This window comes from Neophocaena asiaeorientalis, unplaced genomic scaffold (assembly GCF_003031525.2).
Source record: "Neophocaena asiaeorientalis asiaeorientalis breed wild unplaced genomic scaffold, Neophocaena_asiaeorientalis_V1.1 scaffold96, whole genome shotgun sequence".
NCBI classification, from domain to species: domain Eukaryota; kingdom Metazoa; phylum Chordata; class Mammalia; order Artiodactyla; family Phocoenidae; genus Neophocaena; species Neophocaena asiaeorientalis.
This window is the reverse complement of record NW_020175831.1, coordinates 2,248,517-2,270,718: the sequence shown is the minus strand read 5'-3', so window position 1 is coordinate 2,270,718 and position 22,202 is coordinate 2,248,517. Positions and strand designations below refer to the sequence as shown.

Here is a 22,202-nt window from a genome sequence, read left to right as displayed (position 1 = left end):
TGTAATCAGCTAAGTAATGTGCTTGTGACTAACTTTGTTATTGTTATTTTCAATAACACATATACACATAAAAGTTAAAATAGCTATGGGTCAGTTTATAGTTTAAGAAACAGCATATATAGCAGCCATAACACTTTGATCTTTACATTTTTAAATGCCATATAACTTCTGATTTCCATGTAAAACATGAAAACTTTAGAATGAACCAAAATGTAGCAGAATATGAACATTCACTTCATGTTGGCCATTAGTACCTCTCAAAAACCTTTGAGATACATTGTATTTAGAAGTGATTTTATATTCCCCATCTCCTAGGAGTATGCTAGTCATATGCTATTTCATATTACTAATGATATTGTTAAGAAAATGAAATGAAATTTCTATCTCTTAATTAGTTCTGCTGCTTATTTTTCACCTCAAGTCCTAATCTTCAGTCTGTGACAGCATATGTATTCTTCTAATCCTGTATGGAGTATACAGCAGGAAAAGAATAAACAGATGTTTTAGTGCCAATATTTTTGGTTGTCAAAAAAAGAGAAAAAAACAAATCATGGTATTAAGAATACTTTTATGTCTATAACTGAAAAATTGAAAATTTATGAAAATTACCATTCAGAATATTTACAAATATTATGTCACTATATTTCATTATAACTGGAGGTATCCTGGTATAGCTCGTGGAAAGGGGACTCACTGGGTGGGGACTAATACTAGAACTCAATTACTGGATCTGCCACTTATTAGCTCTGTGACATTGGGCACGTTTAAGTCTCTAAACCTTAGTTTTCCTCTTCTTTAAAATACCTGGCTCTTGGGGTTGTTTGCATTAGATAACAAAATCTATATGATGCGCCTAGCCCAGTTTCTGGAAATGGTAAGCTATGAAAAAATATTAGTTTCCTACCCTTAAAGGCCCAAACACAATTATTTCAAAGTACCAGCTATGGATAGTTTCAACTATTTAAAATTGCTTTTTAAAATTTAAAAAAAGGAACTCTGTGTTACCTCCACCAGGCCCACTGTGATTGCCGACTGGCATGGCTCTTTGCCATTTGCAGGGCTGTCAGGCTGCCTCCGTCCCAGATGGCAAATGGGCACAGGCTGGTGATGGGACTGCTCTGCATCCTGCGTAGTGGCTAATCCTCTGCTGCTCTGCACAACTCCGTGGGCTGTGGTTGTAGCTGCCTGATCAGTCATCAGGAAGCAAATATTAATTACCTGGTGTCTGGATTAGAAGGTGTAGGGCTATAAATTTAAAATCAACGAGGAGGAAAAAGGCTCAGGCTCCGGGTGTAACATTCAGGCTTTTGTTTAAAGTGATGTTTGTAGTTGCAAAGCATAAATTAAGATATCCTATTACTAAGTAAAATACTGATATTACAATATTGTGATTTTGTGTACTTGAGAAATTTTTTCATGTATATTAACCTCTTTTCTAATTTTTATATGAAACGCTAATGTACATTCATTTGTGGTTAAATGCTTTAAAATTTTTGTCACCTATTTCTCATTTCATCTTGATATTCATCCACTGTTTCCTATTGTCGAGCACTTTAGTTTTTGCAGCTTAACTAATGCTTGTGGACAGATTCATGTTGTCTATTGCATACTTGTATAAAAATGAACAGAATCTACTTAATTTGTTTTTTTACACTTCTTTTTCCCTTGTTTTTTTTATTCATACCTGAGGCACCCTCACATTTGCATTAGGAAGACAAATTTTAAATAATTAAGAAGCAGATTTATTATCAAAAATTTTTTAAATCTGAGGAATCTGGGATTTCCCTGGCAGTCCAGTGATTAAGACTCCGCACTGGGGCTTCCCTGGTGGCGCAATGGTTAAGAATCCACCTGCCAATGCAGGGGACACGTGTTTGAGCCCTGGTCCGGGAAGATCCCACATGCCACGGAGCAGCTAAGCCCGTGCGCCACAACTACTGAGCCTGCGCTCTAGAGCCCGCAAGCCACAACTACTGAGCCCACGTGCCACAACTACTGAAGCCCACGTGCCCAGAGCCTGTGCTCTGCAACAAGAGAAGCTCGTGCAATGAGAGGCCTGCGCACCACAACGAAGAGTAGCCCCCACTCGCCGCAACTAGAGAAAGCCCGCCTGCAGCAACGAAGACCCAACGCAGTCAAAAATAAATAAGTAAAATAAATTCCACTCCTGAGTATTGACCCAAAGAAAATAAGAAACACTGATTAGAAAAGATATGTGCTCCCCTTTGTCCATTGCAGTATTATTTACAATAGGCAACATATAGAAGAAACCTAAGTGTCCCTCAGTAGATGAATGGAGTAGATGAATGGATAAAGAAGATGGGGTATATATATACAATGGAATATCACCCAGCCACAAAAAAGAATGAAATCCTGCCATCTGCGACAAGGTGGATGGACCTAGAGGGCAATACACTAAGTGAAATAAGTCAGACAGAGAAAGACAAACACTGTATGATTTCGCTTATATGTGGAATCTAAAAAAACAAAACAAATGAACAGACATAACAAAACAGAAACAGAGTCATAGATACAGAGAACAAACAAGTGGTTGCCAGAGGGGAGGAGGTTGGGGGGAAGAAAGAAATAGGTGATGGAGATTAAGAGGTACAGACTTCCAGTTGTAAAATAGATGAATCACAGGGGTGAAATGTACAGTGTGGGGAATATAGTCAACAACTATGAAAAACAAATCTTAGATTTATATCAAGACAGATCTCACTTACCCTTTGCCTGCTTCTTTTTTTTTAATAGTCATTCTTTTTTTATTTTTGGCTGCGTTGGGTCTTCGTTGTTGAGCGTGGGTTTTCTCTAGTTGCGGCGAGCAGGGGCTACTCTCGTTGCAGTGTTCAGGCTTCTCACTGCGGTGGCTTCTCTTGTTGCGGAGCACGGGCTCTAGGTGCACGGGCTTCAGTAGCTGTGGCATGCAGCTTCAGTAGTTGTGGCTCATGGGCTTAGTTGCTCCGCGGCATGTGGGATCTTCCCGGACCAGGGCTGGAACCCATGTCCCCTGCATTGTCAGGCAGATTCTTAACCACTGTGCCACCAGGGAAGCCCTGCCTGCTTCTTAATGGAGCAAATCCCTAACATATCAGTAAGATTATCTTGCTCAGGGCATGAAGAAAGGTATTGTGATAAGCAGAAAATAAAAAGTTTGATCTCAGTAATTTAGTAAAAATTGTCACTTCTTAAGAGCTTGCAAAAATATTATTTAATGCTCCTGAGACAATTAAATTATTTATTTTAACTGAGTATAACTTATAAAATATATAATTGCTATCTACAGAATGCATCTGACCATAAAAGACCATCTACTCTAAAAAGAATATTTATTTGTTGATGCACTTACATTATCTAAGTCATTTGTTTTAAGTGTTTCTGTTTTCACAAGCATTATTGGCCTATTTTGTTTTTCTCTGGTGGGTCTTTCTAGGTTCAGGTAATTTAATAAACCCTTTATATTCAGAATAGTTTCATCCCTGCCACCTTTTAACTGTCATGCTGTCTTTCCCTGTCTCCTTCTATTTTTCCTTGCTTGTCCTCCATCATGCAGTGCTGATACCAGATTTACAGAACATATGGGTGAATCATTCCTTTGACATACAGGTGTGGTGCAAAGACTTCTGTCGGGACCTTCTGTGGCTGTGACCTGGTGAGCTGGCTAATTGAAGTTGGCCTTGCCTCCGACCGTGGTGAAGCTGTGATATACGGAGATAAACTGGTGCAAGGGGGAGTCATCCAACATATCACCAACAATTATGAATTTCGGGATGAGTACTTGTTTTACAGATTTCTTCAAAAGAGTCCTGAACAGAGTCCTCCTGCTATTAATGCAAACATTCCCCAACAGGAAAGATACAAAGAAATTGAGCATTCATCCCCATCCCTTAAGACCTAAGTTATAAAGGAGACAAGCCCACATGGAGTCATATTCTAGCCCCAGATCTGTTACTTATTAGTTAGGGGACCTTGGGCAAATCACAACCTCTCTGAGCCTCAGTTGCCTCTTCTGTAAAATTTGACAAGACATGTTTCCACCCCATGCTAATATTCTGTGATTTCATGTGTACGTAAAACACACAGGAAATTGACTTAGAAAAAAGAGAAACAAATCAAAATTTAAAGTTCTGATAATGAATATAATAATTACTATAAACTATGCCAATATTTTAAAACATTGCTTCCTGCAGTTGCGTGCTGTAATTTCAAAATCAATATCCAATTTACTATTCTTTCAAATTGCCAAATTTGGCAGCTGTTGGGAGGATATGGACCTTAAATTATGACCAGTTTGCACTTATTGCAAAAGATTTCATTGATTCTTATGAGAGGCCTTCTTATTCTATTTTTCCATTCCCTTGAAAAATAGTACTCATTAAAAACTAGAAGCACTTTTTTAAAAAACAAGTACTTCATCTCCTCTTGCTTTTCTATCCAATGTACTAATCTGTGCCATTAGGAGGGAAATAAGAACCTCCATAAATATTATTATCTCTAAAATTCATCAACAGAAGTATAGTCTAACCTTTAGCTTTTGTACTAAAAGTAATAATTTGAGCAGATCCATTTAAATTTATCAGCAAAATTATTGCTGTGTGATATATCATTTCTGGTGTTTGCACAAAGCATCTCTGTGCAGAAGGACAGAGATTACCTTATGACCTATTACCTTATTCCCTGCAGTTAAAGAGAAGAAAAACACTATGTAATTCAAGCCAAGATTTTAAAATTCTATGCCTAACATCCTATTTTTACATTTACAATTTAGTTTTTTTAAGTGTCCATGTATAAAAATTTATAAATTTGAAAATTACTAAATGTTGCCCTCTACTTAATTATTAGCTGTTAGTACTGGTTTAACTTATTTAAAACTGTTTCAAATATTTGTCTCATACTTTTAGTGTCTTATACGTAAAAGCCATTTAGAAAATAATTTATAGGGTTAAATCATTGCCCTTTTAATGCAACAAAAATGTAATTTAAAAAAAAAACCTGCATGGAAGCCTAGTGTACTTAACAAGTAAATTACACATTAGTGTGTAGTATTAACCCATACCAATTTTAAGTTATAACTGGGGAATGGGGTTTTTCAGCAGAACTGTCTGCTACATAACTTAAAAAAATATATATGACCACATTATTATAACTCTTAGAATCCTCACGAGTAAGCATAAAGCCTCATTGCTGTACCAAGAGAATTTTATAGTTACAGCAATAAAGATATTAATTCATATGCATGCAAGAAACTCAAACTCAAGTGGGGAATTTGTTTTGCTTGTGAACAAGTCATACTACACATGTTCTGTTATTTGCATGACAGGAATTGGCAGCATCTTTTTCCATGGAAGACACTAAAAGAAAACCCTGACTCAGAATGATCTGCAGTTTCAGATAATGAAAGCTTTTAAGAGATGTTTTTAGAATTAAGGATATGCTAATTTTATTAAATAAAAATATTTGTAACTTTTACTCACTCACTGACAAAGCAAGTTTCTCAATAAAATATCTATTTTAACTTGCAGTGCCAACGTATTTTCTTTGAGTAATCTGAATAATGCAGAAGCCATCAGAGAGATCTTTTCTATAGGTTTTCAATGTTTCCTTAAATGGGTCTCCTGAGATTGTTCTATTCTTCATGACCCTATGGGATCTGTACACAAGGCCTTGTGCAATTATGCACTCAGTAAACATTTTATTAATGAGTCAATATGACATTAGAGTCCTCACATATTTCATAATTTTTAATATGCAGGGTCACAGATGAGAAAATTATCCAATACTGTTTTGATTAAAATCTACCCCTTTTATACCAATCTTCAGCATGGTCAATTGTTCTTTTTCTTTGTTCTCAATGAGTAATTCCATGCCTAACTTGTATTTAAATTTCAGTATTTTTAGAATAAGGTAAACTGTGCTTGGCATTTTAGGAATAACGATTAATGATCAGTCAGCTTCTAAAAGCAAAAAATAATGTAAAACTATTATGTTACATTTGCTATGCAGTAGAATACAGCTTGGTTTTTGCCCCATCATACCTCATATCATGTAAAATATTAAATTACTTTAGATCACTAAACTAGGTAATGCAGTAATGAGTTATGGTTGGAAACAGTTCAGGTTAGAAATGTTACCACCATTTTTCAGGTAAAGATGGGATGATAAATTTCTACAGTTGTTATGATAAAAGCCTAAAATCAATTAAAAAGAGAAAACAGTGGGCTTCCCTGGTGGCGCAGTTGTTGAGAGTCCGCCTGCCGATGCAGGGGACACGGGTTCGTGCCCCAGTCCGGGAGGATCCCACATGCCGCGGAGCGGCTGTGCCCGTGGACCATGGCCGCTGAGCCTGCACGTCCGGAGCCTGTTGCTCCGCAGCGGGAGAGGCCACAGCGGTGAGAGGCCTGCATACCGCAAAACAACAACAACAAAAAACAACAAAAAGAGATCTATACATAGAGAATTGCAGATGACATGATCTATACATAGAGAAAACTACTAGAGCTAATCAATGAATTTGGTAAAGTAGCAAGATAAAAAAAGTAATGTACAGAAATCTCTTGCATTCCTATACACTAATGATGAAAAATCTTAAAGAGAAATTAAGGAAACACTCCCATTTACCATTGCAACAAAAAGAATAAAATACCTAAGAATAAACCTACCTAAGGAGAAAAAAGACCTGTATGCAGAAGACTATAAGACACTGATGAAAGAAATTAAAGATGATACAAACAGATGGAGAGATATACCATGTTCTTGGATTGTAAGAATCAACATTGTGAAAATGACTATACTACCCAAAGCAATCTACAGATTCAATGCAATCCCTATCAAATTACCAATGGCATTTTTCACAGAACTACCACAAAAAATTTCACAATTTGTATGGAAACACAAAAGACCCCGAATAGCCAAAGCAATCTTGAGAAAGAAAAACGAAGCTGGAGGAATCAGGCTCCTACACTTCAGGCTATACTACAAAGCTACAGTAATCAAGACAGTATGGTACTGGCACAAAACAAATATAGATCAATGGAGCAGGATAGAAAGCCCAGAGATAAACCCATGCACATATGGTCACCTTATCTTTGATAAAGTTGGCAAGAATATACAATGAAGAAAAGACAGCCTCTTCAACCATAAGTTGTGCTGGGAAAACTGGACAGCTACATGTAAAAGAATGAAATTAGAACACTTCCTAACACCATACACAAAATAAACTCAAAATGGATTCAAGACCTAAATGTAAGGCCAGACAATACAGAACTCTTAGAGGAAAACATAGGCAGGACACTCTATGACATAAATCACAGCAAGATCATTTTTGACCCACCTCCTAGAGAAATGGAAATAGAAACAAAAGTAAACAAATGGGACCTAATGAAACTTAAAAGCTTTTGCACAGCAAAGGAAACCATAAACAAGACAAAAAGACAACCCTCAGAATGGGAGAAAATATTTGCAAATGAAGCAACTGACAGTGGATTAATCTCCAAAATTTACAAGCAGCTCATGCAGCTCAATATCAAAAAAAAAAAAACCAACCCAATCCAAAAATGGGCAGGACACCTAAATAGACATTTCTCCAAAGAAGATATACAGATTGCCAACAAACACATGAAAGGATGCTCAACATCACTAATCATTAGAGAAATGCAAATCAAAACTACAATGAGTTATCACCTCACACCAGTAAGAATGGCCATCATCGAAAAATCTAGAAACAATAAATGCTGGAGAGGGTGTGGAGAAAAGGGAACCCTCTTGCACTGTTGGTGGTAATGTAAATTGATAACAGCCACTATGGAGAAGAGTATGGAGGTTCCTTAAAGAACTAAAAATAGAACTACCATACGATCCAGCATACTGGTGGGTTTTTATCTTGCTCCTTCATCTGCTGTGTGTTTTCCTGTCTTCTCATTTTGCTTATCTTACTGTGTTTGGGGTCTCCTTTTCGCAGGCTGCAGGTTCATAGTTTCCATTGTTTTTGGTGTCTGCCCCCAGTGGGTAAGGTTGGTTCAGTGGGTTGTGTAGGCTCTCTGGTGGAGGGGACTGGTGCCTGTGTTGTAGTGGATGAGGCTGGACTTGTCTTTCTGGTGGGCAGGACCACGTCCGGTGGTGTGTTTGGGGCTATCTGTGACCTTATTATGGTTTTAGGCAGCCTCTCTGCTAATGAGTGGGGTTGTATTCCTGTCTTTCTAGTTGTTTGGCTGGTCGTTGAGTGGAGCTGGGTATTAGTGTTGAGATGGAGATCTCTGAGAGAGCTTTCGTCATTTGATATTACTTGGAGCCAGGAGGTCTCTCTCCCAACTCAGAGGCTCAGGCCTGACACCTGGCTGGAGCACCAAAGCCCTGTCACCACACGGCTCAGAAGAAAAGGGAGAAAAAAGAAAGAAAAAAGAAAGAGAGAGAGAGAGAGAGAGAAGGAAAAAAGTAAAATAAAAATCTAGTTATTAAAATTAAAAAAGTATTAAAATTAAAAAGTAATAAAAAAGAGAGCAACCAAACCTAAAAACAAATCCACTAATGATAAAATGTGCTAAAAACTATACCAAAAAAAAAAAAAAAAAACGGACAGAACTCTAGCACAAATGGTAAAAGCAAAGGTATACAAACAAAATCACACAAAAAAGCATACACATACACACTCACAAAAAGAGAAAAAGGAAAAAAAATATTTTTTTAAAAAGGAAGAGAGTAACCAAATCAATAAACAAATCTACCAATGATAATAAGGTCTAAATACTAACCTAAGATAAACATAAAACCAGAAATAAATTAGATGCAGAAAGCAAACCCCAAGTCTTCAGTTGCTCCCAAAGTCCACCTCCTCAATTTTGGGATGATTCGTTGTCTATTCAGGTATTCCACAGATGCAGCATACATCAAGTTGATTGTGGAGATTTAATCTGCTGCTCCTGAGGCTGCTGGGAGAGATTTCCCTTTCTCTTCTTTGTTCGCACAGCTCCCGGGGTTCAGCTTTGGATTTGGCCCCACCGCCGCTGCATGTAGGTCGCCTGAGGGTGTCTGTTCCCACCCAGACAGGACAGGGTTAAAGTAGCAGCTGATTAGGGGGCCCTGGCTCACTCAGGCCAGGGGGAGGGAGGGGTATGGAATGCAGGGCGAGCCTGCAGCGGCAGAGTCCGGCATGACGTTGCACCAGCCTGAGGTGTGCTGTGCGTTCTCCTCGGGGAAGTTGTCCCTGGATCACGGGACCCTGGCAGTGGCGGGCTTCACAGGCTCCCAGGAGGGGAGGTGTGGATAGTGACCTGTGCTTGCACACAGGCTTCTTGGTAGCTGCAGCAGCAGCCTTAGCATTTCATGTCCATCTCTGACGTCCACGCTGATAGCCGCGGCTCGCACCAGTCTCTGGACCTCATTTAGGTGGTGTTCTGAATCCCCTTTCCTCGCGCACCCCGAAACAACGGTCTCTTGCCTCTTAGGCAGTTCCAGACTTTTTCCCCGACTCCCTCCCAGCTAACTGTGGCACACTAGCCCTCTTCAGGCTGTGTTCACGCAGCCAACTCCAGTCCTCTCCCTGGGATCCGACCTCCGAAGCTGGAACATCAGCTCCCAGCCCCCACCATCCCTGGTGGGTGAGCAGACAGGCCTCTCAGGCTCATGAGTGCTGGTCAGCACCGATCCTCGTGCGGGAATCTCTCCGCTTTGCCCTCTGCACCCCTGTTGCTGCGCTCTCCTCCGTGGCTCCAAAGCTTCCACCCCCACCCCCACCCCCACCCCCAGTCTCCATCAGGGAAGGGGCTTTCTAGTGTATGAAAACTTTTCCTCCTTCACAGCTCCCTCCCAGAGGTGCAGGTCCCATCCCCATTCTTTTGTCTCTGTTTTTTCTTTTTTCTTTTGCCCTACCCAGGTACGTGGGTAGTTTCTTGCCTTTTGGGAAGTCTGAGGTCTTCTGCCAGTGTTCAGTAGGTGTTCTGTAGCAGTTGTTCCACATGTAGATGTATTTCTGCTGTATTTGTGGGGAGGAAGGTGATCGCCACATCTTACTCCTCCACCATCTTGAAGGTCCCCCCAGCTACTATGTTTTTTACTCTTAAGAAACACATGAAATTTAAGAAAACCTTAAATTTTCTAAAATATACCACAAGGTATTAATTACTCACTGAAGTACCAAAGCCCAATACCATATTGGATTTATAGAGTGAAAGTCTCCCAAAATGTTTTATAAATTAATTGGCTGTTTTATAAATATAATAATCCTTATCTTTATCTGGGGAGTTATTATTCCTATTTTGAATATGGAAAAAGGGAACAGGTTGACCTCAGCCTTATAAAAGGCTATCAAGTTGTACAGATAGATTGTCTAGCTAATTTTCTCCACTTTACAAGCCGAGAAGAGGACTGTGTAAATTCTCTCCATCAGTCCTTGAATGTTAATTTAAATGTTTATTGAGCATCTAGCTTGTGCCAGACATAATGTTGAACATTAAGCACACAACAGTGGGAAAAAATATGGTTGTTATCCTCATAAAGCTTCTGCTGTGAGAGACAGATGTTAAACATTTAATTACACTTGCGATCAGGATCACATGTGGCTCTCAGAGTATGTATCAAGAGGCTTGATCTTGAGTGGGGAAAACTTCCCTGAGGAAGTCATGTTTCAGCAAAACTCTAAAGGATGGAAAGAACTACCTATATTAAAAGCACATGAAACGAATGGTGCAAGCAGAGGGTACAGTCATGATGAAGGAACTCGGCACATTCAAGGAACTGAAAGAGCAGAATAGAAACTTTAAAAAAACAAAGCATAGGGCTTTCCTGGTGGAGCAGTGGTTGAGAGTCCGCCTGCCGATGCAAGGGACGGGGGTTCATGCCCGGTCCAGGAAGATCCCACATGCCGCGGAGCGGCTGGGCCCGTGAGCCATGGCCGCTGAGCCTGTGCGTCTGGAGCCTGTGCTCCGCAGTGGGAGAGGCCACAACAGTGAGAGGCCCGCATACCGCAAAAAAAAAAATAAATAAATAAAGCATAATAAGATATAGATGGGGCAGATTGGCAGGATCTTGTTGATAGTTGTTAAGGATTGGGACTTATCTCATTGACTCTTTACAGTTTTAGACACAATAGGAAAATTAACAACTTGATTTTTTAAAATGAGCAGAAGATCTGAACAGATTCCTCACCAAAGAAGATAATATAGATGGCAAATAAGCATATTAAGAGGTGCTTTGCATCATATGTCATTAGGGAAATGCAAATTAAAACAGTGAGATACTACTACATACCTATTAGAATGGCCCAAATCCAGAACACTGACAACAACAAATGTTGGCGAGGATGTGGAACAATAGGAACTCTCATTGACTGCTGGTAGGAAAGCAAAATGGTACGGTAGTCACTTTAGAAGACAGTTTGGCAGTTTCTTATAAAACTAAACATACTCTTCCCACACCATCCAACACTCATGTTCCTGGGTATTTACCCAAATGAGTTCAAACCATGTCTACACAAAAACCTGCACATGGATATTTATAGCAGCTTTATTCATAATTGCCAAAACAGAGAAGCAACCAGACGTCCTTCAGTAGTGGATATCAGCAACCAGACAGTGGAATATTATTCATCACTAAAAAGAAATGAGTTATCAAGCCATGAAAAGACATAGAGGAAACTTAAATGCATATTACTAAGTTAAAGAGCCAATCTGAAAAGGAGGCTACGTACTGTATGATTCCACCTATACAATATTCTGGAAAAGCCAAAACTGTGGAGACAGTAAAAAGATGATTGCCAGGGGTTAGGGGAAGGGAGAGATGAATAGGTGGAGCACAAAGGATATTTAGAGCAGTAAAACTGTTCTGTATGATACTATAATTGTAGATACACGTCATTATACATTTATCCAAACCCATAGAATGTATAATGAGTGAAACCTAATGTAGACTCTGGATTTGGGGTGATAATGATGTGTCAGTGTAGGTTCATCAGTTATAACAAATGTACCACTCTGGTGGGGGATGTTGATGGTGGAGGGGAGGATAGAGGAACAGGGGTACATGGGAACTCTGTACTTTCTTCTCAATTTTGCTTTAAGCATAAAACTCTAAAAATAAAGTCTATTTTTTTAAAAAAGTTTTAGAAGGGAAATTCATGAACATATTTAAAATTTTAATAGATCACTCTAGCTGCAGTGACCCATGTGGATGAAGATAAAGAGCAAAAATGGGTGCAGAAGAACTTAACTGCAGTGGTCCAGGTGAGAGCCTGGTACTAGTTTGGTCTAGCATGGTGTCAAAGGAGAAAGTGAAAACATGCGGGTCCTAGAGAGAGGCACGTTTCTGTGCCTAAATAAATCAATGAACTACTTACCCTTAGTTTCCTCACGTATTAAAAAAGAGAGGGGGGGCATTTGGGGGTTGCCCAAGGGGCTTCATGATTTAGGAAGAACCTATCACTGAATTATATGTAAGGCAAACCAGAATTAACTGAGCATTTGATACAGTTTTCTTTTGTAATGGCAGCCCTGCATTAGACAAGAGCCATCAGGCAGATTATGATTTTTATGAGAGAATTTAAAAAATAATTTCTGAGGACTCTTTAAATATAATGATCCATTATTTTAGTAATAATCCTAATTGCAGTGATAGTGACCAATAAATATCATAATGCAATCAAACACCTAAAATGGAAATTTCTAGAAACCAATGAAAACATACTGTTATTTTGAGTTGGAGTTTTCTTTTGTTTATATTTCCAACTTTGAGTCTTACTTGGTAATCCCTGTGTAACTTTAACAGAGTTTTTTTTTGTTTGTTTGTTTGTTTTTGCGGTACGTGGGCCCCTCACTGCTGTGGCCTCTCCCGTTGCGGAGCCCAGGCTCCGGACGCGCAGACTCAGCGGCCATGACTCACGGGCCCAGCCGCTCTGCGGCATGTGGGATCTTCCCGGACCGGGGCATGAACCCGTGTCCCTTGCATCGGCTGGCGGACTCTCAACTACTGCGCCACCAGGGAAGCCCTTTAACAGAGTTTTATAATCTTTGGACAGATATTATTATTCATATATAAGGTTCATAATATATTATATATTATAACGTTCTTAATGTTCATAATATGCTAATATTTCTATTTCATCACCACTGTCTCATTCCTGTTCCTGTTTTCACTGAATGAACAGAAGTAAAAGATGAGAGAGATTTGAGACACCAAAATAATATCTCCTATTCCATTTCCTAATCTCCCAGGAAAGCTCTTCTAAAAATATTAACATAAAAGTCTGTTAAGGGGTATGGGCAAAAAAATGCTAGATAATTAGAGCTAAAAGCTCACTGGTCAGCTAAGTCTTGACAAAGAGCATGTCTGAGTTTAATAAAACATTTGCATAATTAAAAGACTGGAATAAGACAATGTGTAAATCTAGAAAATTTTGCTAGAGCTGGCTAATACTTGCCTAAAGCACAAAAAACTTATTAGTTGAGACAATATTTTCCATTACTAAAAAAAAATCTGCTTTCTGTTGTAACTGAGAAAATTATTTGAGGACAATATATAATAAATGTATACATTATTTTAATGTTTCATGCTTTATGCAGAATTGGATATTTAATTACTGTGATTTTTAAAAAGGTATTGTGGCTAGAAAAAAAAATACAAGTCGGTACCTAAAGTGATACCTGGCTATCCATGATATATGTGTCCAGTTCCAATGTTATTTTCTTTCTCAATATTTCATCAAGGCTACATGTAGTTTTAATAGCCAAGCTATCACCTGAATGCTATTAAAGAATAATCAGATCTGCTCAAACTTAATTTATATTATTTACCAATGTAACAGATTCTAATTTTGAGGAAGATTGCTGACCATTTATGCGATCACTAAGAACTAATATTTGGCTTATAAATTCTAATTTCATCTTTTGTACACTGAGGAAAAAGATTAACAATTTTATCCACATCAAGATGCTTGTTTTGAAGGATTGATTCCATCTCTTTGAATAGTTCCTTCTCCAGTTTGCTCATGTTGTCCAACATTGTTTTGGCTTTTTCCTGAACAATTAAAAAATAAAAATAAATAAATACACAGATACATATGTGTGCATGAGCACACATGCACACACACGAGTCTAACACAATTCCAAACCACCTCTATAGACAAGGTTTGTTCATTCTGGTTTCAACTTCTGGTTCGGTTCCCCTTCTCCTATTCTTTAGATAAAGAAAGAATGAAATTCTTTGGGAAAAATCATTGTTCTAGATTCAGTTAATCTATTAACCACAAACTATTAGTTATTTTTAGTAGAAAATACAATAACAATTATGTAGTATTAGTCTATAAGCAAGAAACTTAAAAGACAAATAACAGGTCAATTGAAAATTTGATATTAATTGTGTATGGGGAAGGTTGCTGAAAACTGAAGCTGAAATATTTTCATGAATTTGGATCTTCTACATTTAAAACCAGCATTATCAGATTAAACAAAGGAAATAGAACAGTGATGTTCAAGGGAAAGAGCAACTAAAAGAAAAGTCATTTTCTCTATGATTCCTCCTTGTATCAACAAGGGGGGAAAAAGGTCATGATTCTTATAGAAAGGAGCAATTTTTAAGTTATTAATGAATTACCATCATCAGTTAGAGGGTAGGTACTGACAGAAAAAGTGTATAAGAAGAGAGTTACTAGAAAGTGAGCATAATTTTTAAAATTTGAACCATAATGGGGCAGAACTCCACAAAACAAGGATTCTTAACTTTGACCTATACTTCAGTATGAAATTGTATGCAATTTTTTCTGAAGAAACACTGCATTTCATATCAGTGCAAAAAATGTATTTTATCAATAAATGGTATTAGAATAATTGGTCATCTCTTTGGAAAACGAAGTTAGAACCCTACTTCATAACACCCATAAAAATAAATTCCAGATAAAGAACTAATTTTTTTTTCAAATATGCATATATGTATTTGAAAGAAAATATAGAAGTTATATTTATTTTGAGGTGAGGCAGCCCTTTTGAAGCATGAAATCAAGATGCCTTAAAGGAAAAGACTAACAAATGCAACTGATTAAATTTTAAACTTTTGTCTGACAAAAAAAGTTAAATAAACAAACTGAGATTAAAAATTTGCTACACAAAAAATTTATTCACATATTTTTGCCTCTTTGAGGCAAAAGACAAAAACAACCAAGAATCAATTGAAAAACAGACTAAGGAAAATAATAGGCAAGTCATTTAAGAGGAAATACAAAGGCCAATAAACATATGAAATTTTCAACCTCATTAGTAATCAAGAAATGTTAACTAAACTACCAGTAGGACTGACTCTCCCTAAAACATAAAAGTAGTTATTTACAGAGCCAGGACTAGAACCCAGGTCTTTGACACTTCTTCCTTCAAATCCCATTGTCTTTCCACTACTTCATGTTGTCAATCAACATTTAATACCTATTAAATACAGCCTAAAATAGTAACTGCTTTAAATTTTTATTTCATTATTACTTAGAAGAATGTCAATCAGCAATTTAATTTAGTTTAACGGGCATTTAGTAGTAAGTCTACAAAACCCACCTCCCAGAAGCAGTATTTAAGGGGGAAAGGGAGCTAACAACTCTTGAGAACTATCATAAGCAATGAGAGCAGTGCAGAGGCTGCTCAGGAAGGAGGGGAAATCCCTCCAGAGCAGACATTCATGAAACATATCACTGAAGAACTTGAGCAAAGGCAAGAAGAACCAGGGGCTCATCATTTTTCACAGCACTGTGCTGAGTCTGGAGGATGGGCCAAGCCAAGCCCATGGAGGGAATGACACTTCTGGCCCGGTGCACTGGGCCCTTGTCAGTGTACTTAATAGGCTCCTAGAACAAAACACTTGCCTCTCACTCCATGCCACTAGGCTACAAAAAGGTGTTTACACTGTAGGTCAGAAGTAAAACAAACTGGTCTCAGAAAAAAGCAGTAGTGTCAAGAATCTATAGCAAATAGAGGATCTGTACAGAGCTCTCTGCTTTAAACATAAGCACGGGGGTGGGCCGGGGGGGTGGGGGAGAGAAAAGCAGGGCAACTATGTAAACATACTACAGAAAAAGGAAATAAGTAAATAATTGCCAGGGAGGAAAATTCATCTAATTCATTTAATGTAGAAAGAATGTAAATGTATATACCTTCACAAAGTAAAAGTTATTATAGGCAATAAAAATCAGAAGCAAAGCTGGTAGAAGCAGGTGAGAAAAGGTATAAGATGACCAATCTTTTCCTTCATTGCAAGAATGAGTTGAGAGTTCTGAGAAAGGCCTTTAGGTAGCCCTTCCATTTCCTTCTAATCTATTTTTTTAATCTCTGGGGCAGAGACAGAAGAGGGCAGGAAGGCTGAAGAGGTATGAACATTATAAAATTATTTGTCTACCCATCAATCTATCTGTCCCCCCAAATTATATATCTACTTGTTTCTGGAGATGAGATTGTGGGTGATGTGTTTAATCTTTTATTATGCTTACATTTAAAAATAATAAGCATTTATCTTTTATTAAAACTTCAACTCATTATAATAATTATTATTTTAAGTCTACGGGGTGTCAAGTCACTTTCAATTAAAATTAATCTGAGGGTATATGATTAAGAACATTATTTTAGAGACCAAGTTAACTCCCCTCTAGAGGTTTTGTAATTTTTGGTGTGAGATACACTAAGAAAGCTACTTAAACTCTCCAAGTCTCAGATTTCTTATCAGTAAAATGGAAACGATAACAGTACCTACCTGGGACTTCCCTGGTGGCACAGTGTTTAAGAATCTGCCTGCCAATGCAGGGGACACGAGTTCGAGCCCTGGTCCAGAAAGATCCCACATGCCACAGAGCAACTAAGCCCGTGCGCCACAACTACTGAGCCTGCCCTCTAGAGCCCGGGAGCTGCAACTACTGAGCCCTTGTGCCACGACTACTGAAGCCCACATGCCTAGAGCCCGTGCTCCACAACAAGAGAAGCCACTGCAATGAGAAGCCCGCGCACTGCAACGAAGAGTAGCCCCCGCTCACCACAACTAGAGAAAGCCCGCATGCAGCAATGTAGAACCAGCGCAGCCAAAAATAAATAAATAAAATAAATAAATTTATTAAAAAAAAATAGTACCTACCTGATAAAGTGGTTGTGAAGATTAAATGAAATATCCCATGTAACAGTACCATGGTGCTTGGTGTATAATAAGTGTTCAATAAATGTTAGCTACTGTTATTATGTTTAATATACTACATTTCTCTAAATTCACAATATATTCTTAACCATTTTTTTAACCAAAGTTCAAAAATAATATAGCTCTATTATAGTCTAAGCATCTAAACTATTTTTAAACCTATTTTTATATAAAGGAAAGAAAGCTGAAATTTCAAAGTTCAAAATATGGATTCAATCATATTTTAAGTTATTCTTAATGATAAAACAGAGATATAATCTAATCATACCTCCTTATTATCTAGTATTTCCAAGGCCTGTTGATGTTTTTGGTAGAGTAGGTGTCTTCTGTCAGGCTTAATGTTAAACTGTGGCTTCTTTTTAACTGAATCTTCAAATGTGGGTGAACTGGTGTCCAATAGTTGTGAAATATTTGGTACAAATATGAAAGGCTTAAAAACAGATCTAGAAGAAAAAGTATTAAGTTTGGTATGTGGGGATATAAAAATATTCAGCCGAAAAAAAAATATTCAGCATTATTCTAAATCTTCTAAGATTCCCTTTACTTTCTACTAATTTATAACATACTAATTGTTCCTGTCATACTACCTATACCCATGCCTGTCTTCCCTGGTACACTGAGATCTCCTTTTGGGGCAAGGGATCATACTTTATTTAGCCTTATATTCCCATGAACCTAACAAAGGGCCTGGCATATAAACAGTGTCAAGTAAAATTATAGTTCATCATTTTCTACTGCAAATTCCACAGTTGGAGGGTAAGAACAATCCTCAATGTAACAGACTGAGCATTAGGATTTGGGATGAAAATAAGCAGCAGTATTAATAAGGGATTCACAAGTTTTATTCCTTTTTCTGGAAGATATCTTTAATAATATGAAAGATTATAATACTAAGAGATAGTGAATATAAGATCACTTCTAAATGTAATGTGCATTAAGTTTTATGAGATACCAATGATTTAAATCAAGGTAGTCTGTATATATCCTACTTAAGATATAACTTGAACTATTGATATTTTGTTTTACATGTATGTATTTTCTAGATCATTTAACCTTTTTACTCTTACTCACCATCTAATATTTAATACTGAAATCTGCATTAAAAAACCAATCTACTTATTTTTTTTTTTCTTTTTGGTACGCGGGCCTCTCACTGTTGTGGCCTCTCCCCGTTGCGGAGCACAGGCTCCGGACGCGCAGGCTCAGCGGCCGTGGCTCACGGGCCCAGCCGCTCCGCGGCATGTGGGATCTTCCCAGACCGGGGCACGAACCCCCGTCCCCTGCATCGGCAGGCAAGACTCTCAACCACTGCGCCATCAGGGAAGCCCCAATCTACTTTTCTTGACAATTTTAAATATAGCTAGGGAAAGAGGGAGTAGGAATAACTGCGTACCAGAAACTATAAACATTTTCGTCCCGTATGAATGAGAATAGATATGGCAATGATACACATAGGAAAATGGCAGACTAAAACCTGAATAGAAAATGCATTCAAAAGACCTCTGGTGGCGCAGTGGTTAAGAATCCGCCTGCCAATGCAGGATACTGGGGTTCGAGCCCTTGTCTGGAAAGATCTCACATGCCACGGAGTAACTAATCCCGCGTTCTAGAGCCAGCACTACTGAGCCCATGTGCTGCAACTACTGAAGCCTAGAGCCCGAGTTCCGCAACAAGAGAAGCCACCGCAATGAGAAGCCCGCACACCGCAATGAAGAGTAGCCCCCGCTCACCGCAACCAGAGAAAGCCCACGTGCAGCAATGAAGACCCAACGCAGCCAATAATTAATTAATTAATAAAAAAAGAAAATGCATTCAAAAATTATTGTGGTATCTGTGCAACAAAAATTTAGCCTGACAAAATCATCACCAAACTAATGACTCTACCCTACCCCTGACCCCCTGCCTGGTTTATAGTATTTTGTGACTTTACCTCTCAGGATCAGGAGTCCCTGTAAGGAAGTGGATGCAAGGAACGTTGGAGTCTTGAGGTAAAATAGAAACCATGCTTGCAGTGGTCAGGAATTCTCCCTCCATATTAATGCCACTTGGTTTATCTCGGAGAATTTCCATCATTGTTTCAAAGGTTATGTTTCCTAGGGAAATGAATTTTAAGACGATCAAATACATATGCATTTGCAGGTTGGTATCCTGCAATTATGAACTGCTTTCTCTATTGATAATACATAATATGAGACACTGGTCTAGGTATAAATTAAGTAAGACTGACTATAAGCAAATCTTGTACCATAACTGTTAGACTCACTGCACTGTCCCAAGGAAGATTTTTTTCTAATATAAAATATACAAAATCTCAAAACATTATAACAGGTTAAATCTGTTATTTCCTAAGAAGACGAAATCAATAATGCAAAATACACTCAATCTCACTGCCCTTCCAAAAATTTTTAAGAGGTATGTAGTTAACAATTAACTAATGACAATAACAACTATTATCTGAGTCTATCCATTCTGGGAACCAAATATTAAGAGAATATTGTGTTTAGTTTCCAATATTATACAAGATGTTCTTTACAAAATAACAAATTATTTTTCCTGTAATATAATTGCTATGCCTGACATTAATACTCTTGTATGAAAGTGTGAATTGTAACCTGAGTGGGAATGAAGGAGGCAAAAGACATTATTGGCTAATGGAATTTGTATGTACATAGTTCCACTGGACTACTTTAAAAATTTAAATGTCCATCACGTGTAATGAAAATAAATGGCATTATATTCTGTTTTCTGCTTTCATAGGTAAAGTTTGATATTTTAAGGAGATTTTTTTGAGAAAAATAGAAGAAAATCTATCTCTTTAGCAAACACAACATGTCCATGGTTACAGAGAACCTCAGAATCCCATATTTGGAAGGCATTTCCACCAAAAAATTTTAAAAGCCAATCATGCCCTCAGACAGCTCTGTTTCTTTCTATATATATCCATAGTCAAAGATGTGATTTAGGATCTGTCTCATGACAAGATGAATAATCTTACCCTTCCACAATGCAGTCCTCCAAAAGTAGCCAAAATATCTTCTTCTCACATGATAATAATTGTCTTCTCCAAAATTTATGATTCAATTCTCCCTGAATCACATTAAAACTCCTTCAAATTAAAACTTACTACTAAGCTTAACTTAAATAAACTTTTCCTCTCCATCTGTCTTTTGTCTGTATTGGTCCTATCTTTTATCTTGGTCCTGTCTCTGCCATCAGATTATAAATTCCTGATCTTTTGTCTGTATTGGTCATATCTCTGCCATTAGATTACAAATTCTCTCAAGACAAGAATGGGATTTTCTCTGTTTAGTTCTCATTCATTCAACAAATATTTATTGAACACCTATTAAATGCCAGGCACTGTCCTAGGCAATGGATAGATAGATAGACACAGACAGACAGACAGATATTGATAGATTTAGACATGGATATAAAGCTCTGTGAATATAAAGAAATGAAAGTTCCCTGATCCAATTTCAATTAAGGTAACCACAGTTAACAACTCAAAAAGGATTTCTCCTGGGACTTCCCTGGTAAGACTCCATGCTCCCAATGCAGGGGGCCCAGGTTCGATCCCTGGTTGGGCAACTAGATCCCACATGCATGCCACAACTAAGAGTCCACATGTCACAACTAGGAGTCTGCATGCTGCAACTAAAAACAAAAGATTCCGCATGCCACAACTAGGACCCGCTGCAGCCTAAATAAATAAATAAATTTTTTTTTTTAAAAAGATTTCTCCTGAAGAGTTTCAGAACAGGTCTGAAACCTTTTCTTTGAATAAATACAAGAAATTCTCATCAGAAGAAAATTGGTACCAGAAAATAGCCACTTAAAGCAACATATTTAAAATAAGAATCAAAACTTCATGGTATGTAGTGGAGGAAAAGGATTGACTGGATCTTTAAAATGAAATTAAAATACAAAAATAAGTTTATATAAGCTTATAGTTAACAAAATTTAGGTTAAAATTTTAATATGCTAATTCTTAGAACAAAGAATGAAACAAGTGTAATTTTTACAACAAAATGGTAAGAGAATTCGACTTTATTTGACTATTGCAGAATGATCATACAGATAATGATTGCAAAAATATATGAGGACTTCATCAAGTTTCTCAAGTCCCTCTCTTCTTTTTTTTTTACTGTATAATAATTTTATTGTTTTTCCTTTTTTTAAATTTTTTTGGAGTATAGTTGATTTACAATGTTGTGTTAGTTTCAGGTGTACAGCAAAGTGAATCAGTTATACATATACCTACTTCTTTTTTCTTTTTTTAGATTCTTTTCCCATGTAATCCATTACAGAGTATTGAGTCGAGATCCCTGTGCTATACAGCAGGTTGTTATTAGTTATCTATTCTTAATCATTTAATATTCAAATCATTTTCTTTTGAAGCACTTTGTTGTGTTACTGCTCTCAGTTTTTCTTCAGTTGTCAATAGGTCTAACTCTCTGTTCATTTTTTATTTGCCAATGGCTTTGTATGTGACCTAATCAGTATCCGATGTTAATTTCATGGGCTTCTGGAAATCTTGCATCTTTTGTAAGACTTTCAGTTTGTATTTTATTTGTATTGTGTTAATAATCATTAAGAGACATCAACAAAAATATTGACGCAAAGAAGAGGAAGGATAGTGTTAAGTTGGGAAAGATATTTGAATGAGGACTAATTTTATAAATAGATGGTTCATCAGTGATTATCTTTACGTTTAAGACTACCTTTGCTTCCTTATGCAACCCTTGTAACTTTGGGGCATCAGACTGAAAATTCAGATAAAATGGACATCCCTCCTACCATCCATCACAACTTGCTGCAATCTTTGCTTCATTAAACAGCTGATATATGACTAAAATGAGGTCATTTTTTTAAAGTATCTACATCTCACCAATTTTCTTATATGACCTCCTAATTTTTCATGCTTGTACAAAGTTTATATTCCCCAAAGTATAATTCGACAAGAAAATTAAAATACGACCACTAACATATAATTACTTACCTGAAAAACCGAAGAGAATAGATTTTAAAACTATGAAAAAAAATAGACTATCAATGAGGTGTCC

General features: G+C 37.4%; 2 protein-coding genes across 7 annotated transcripts in view; one reads left to right on the top strand and one right to left on the bottom strand.

Annotated features, from left to right (window-relative positions):
• Positions 1 to 18,777, top strand: part of GPR155 (G protein-coupled receptor 155) — a 55,785-nt gene extending 37,008 nt beyond the window's left edge. For 2 of the 5 annotated variants that reach the window (XM_024732849.1, XM_024732853.1), the window contains one exon: positions 3,607 to 5,498. In XM_024732849.1, coding sequence (XP_024588617.1) covers positions 3,607 to 3,898 — 292 coding nt within the window. In that variant the 3' untranslated portion in view covers positions 3,899 to 5,498. Of the gene's footprint in view, positions 1 to 1,014; positions 1,756 to 3,553; positions 5,499 to 18,680 lie in introns of those variants that run through there. The other 3 variants (XM_024732851.1, XM_024732852.1, XM_024732850.1) reach the window with 3 other exon arrangements.
• Positions 11,475 to 22,202, bottom strand: part of SCRN3 (secernin 3) — a 36,379-nt gene continuing 25,651 nt past the window's right edge. For both annotated transcript variants that reach the window (XM_024732854.1, XM_024732855.1), the window contains exons 6-8: positions 19,070 to 19,232; positions 17,408 to 17,582; positions 11,475 to 14,001 (exon numbers count right to left, since the gene is read on the bottom strand). In XM_024732854.1, coding sequence (XP_024588622.1) covers positions 13,831 to 14,001; positions 17,408 to 17,582; positions 19,070 to 19,232 — 509 coding nt within the window. In that variant the 3' untranslated portion in view covers positions 11,475 to 13,830. The remainder of the gene's footprint in view (positions 14,002 to 17,407; positions 17,583 to 19,069; positions 19,233 to 22,202) is intronic.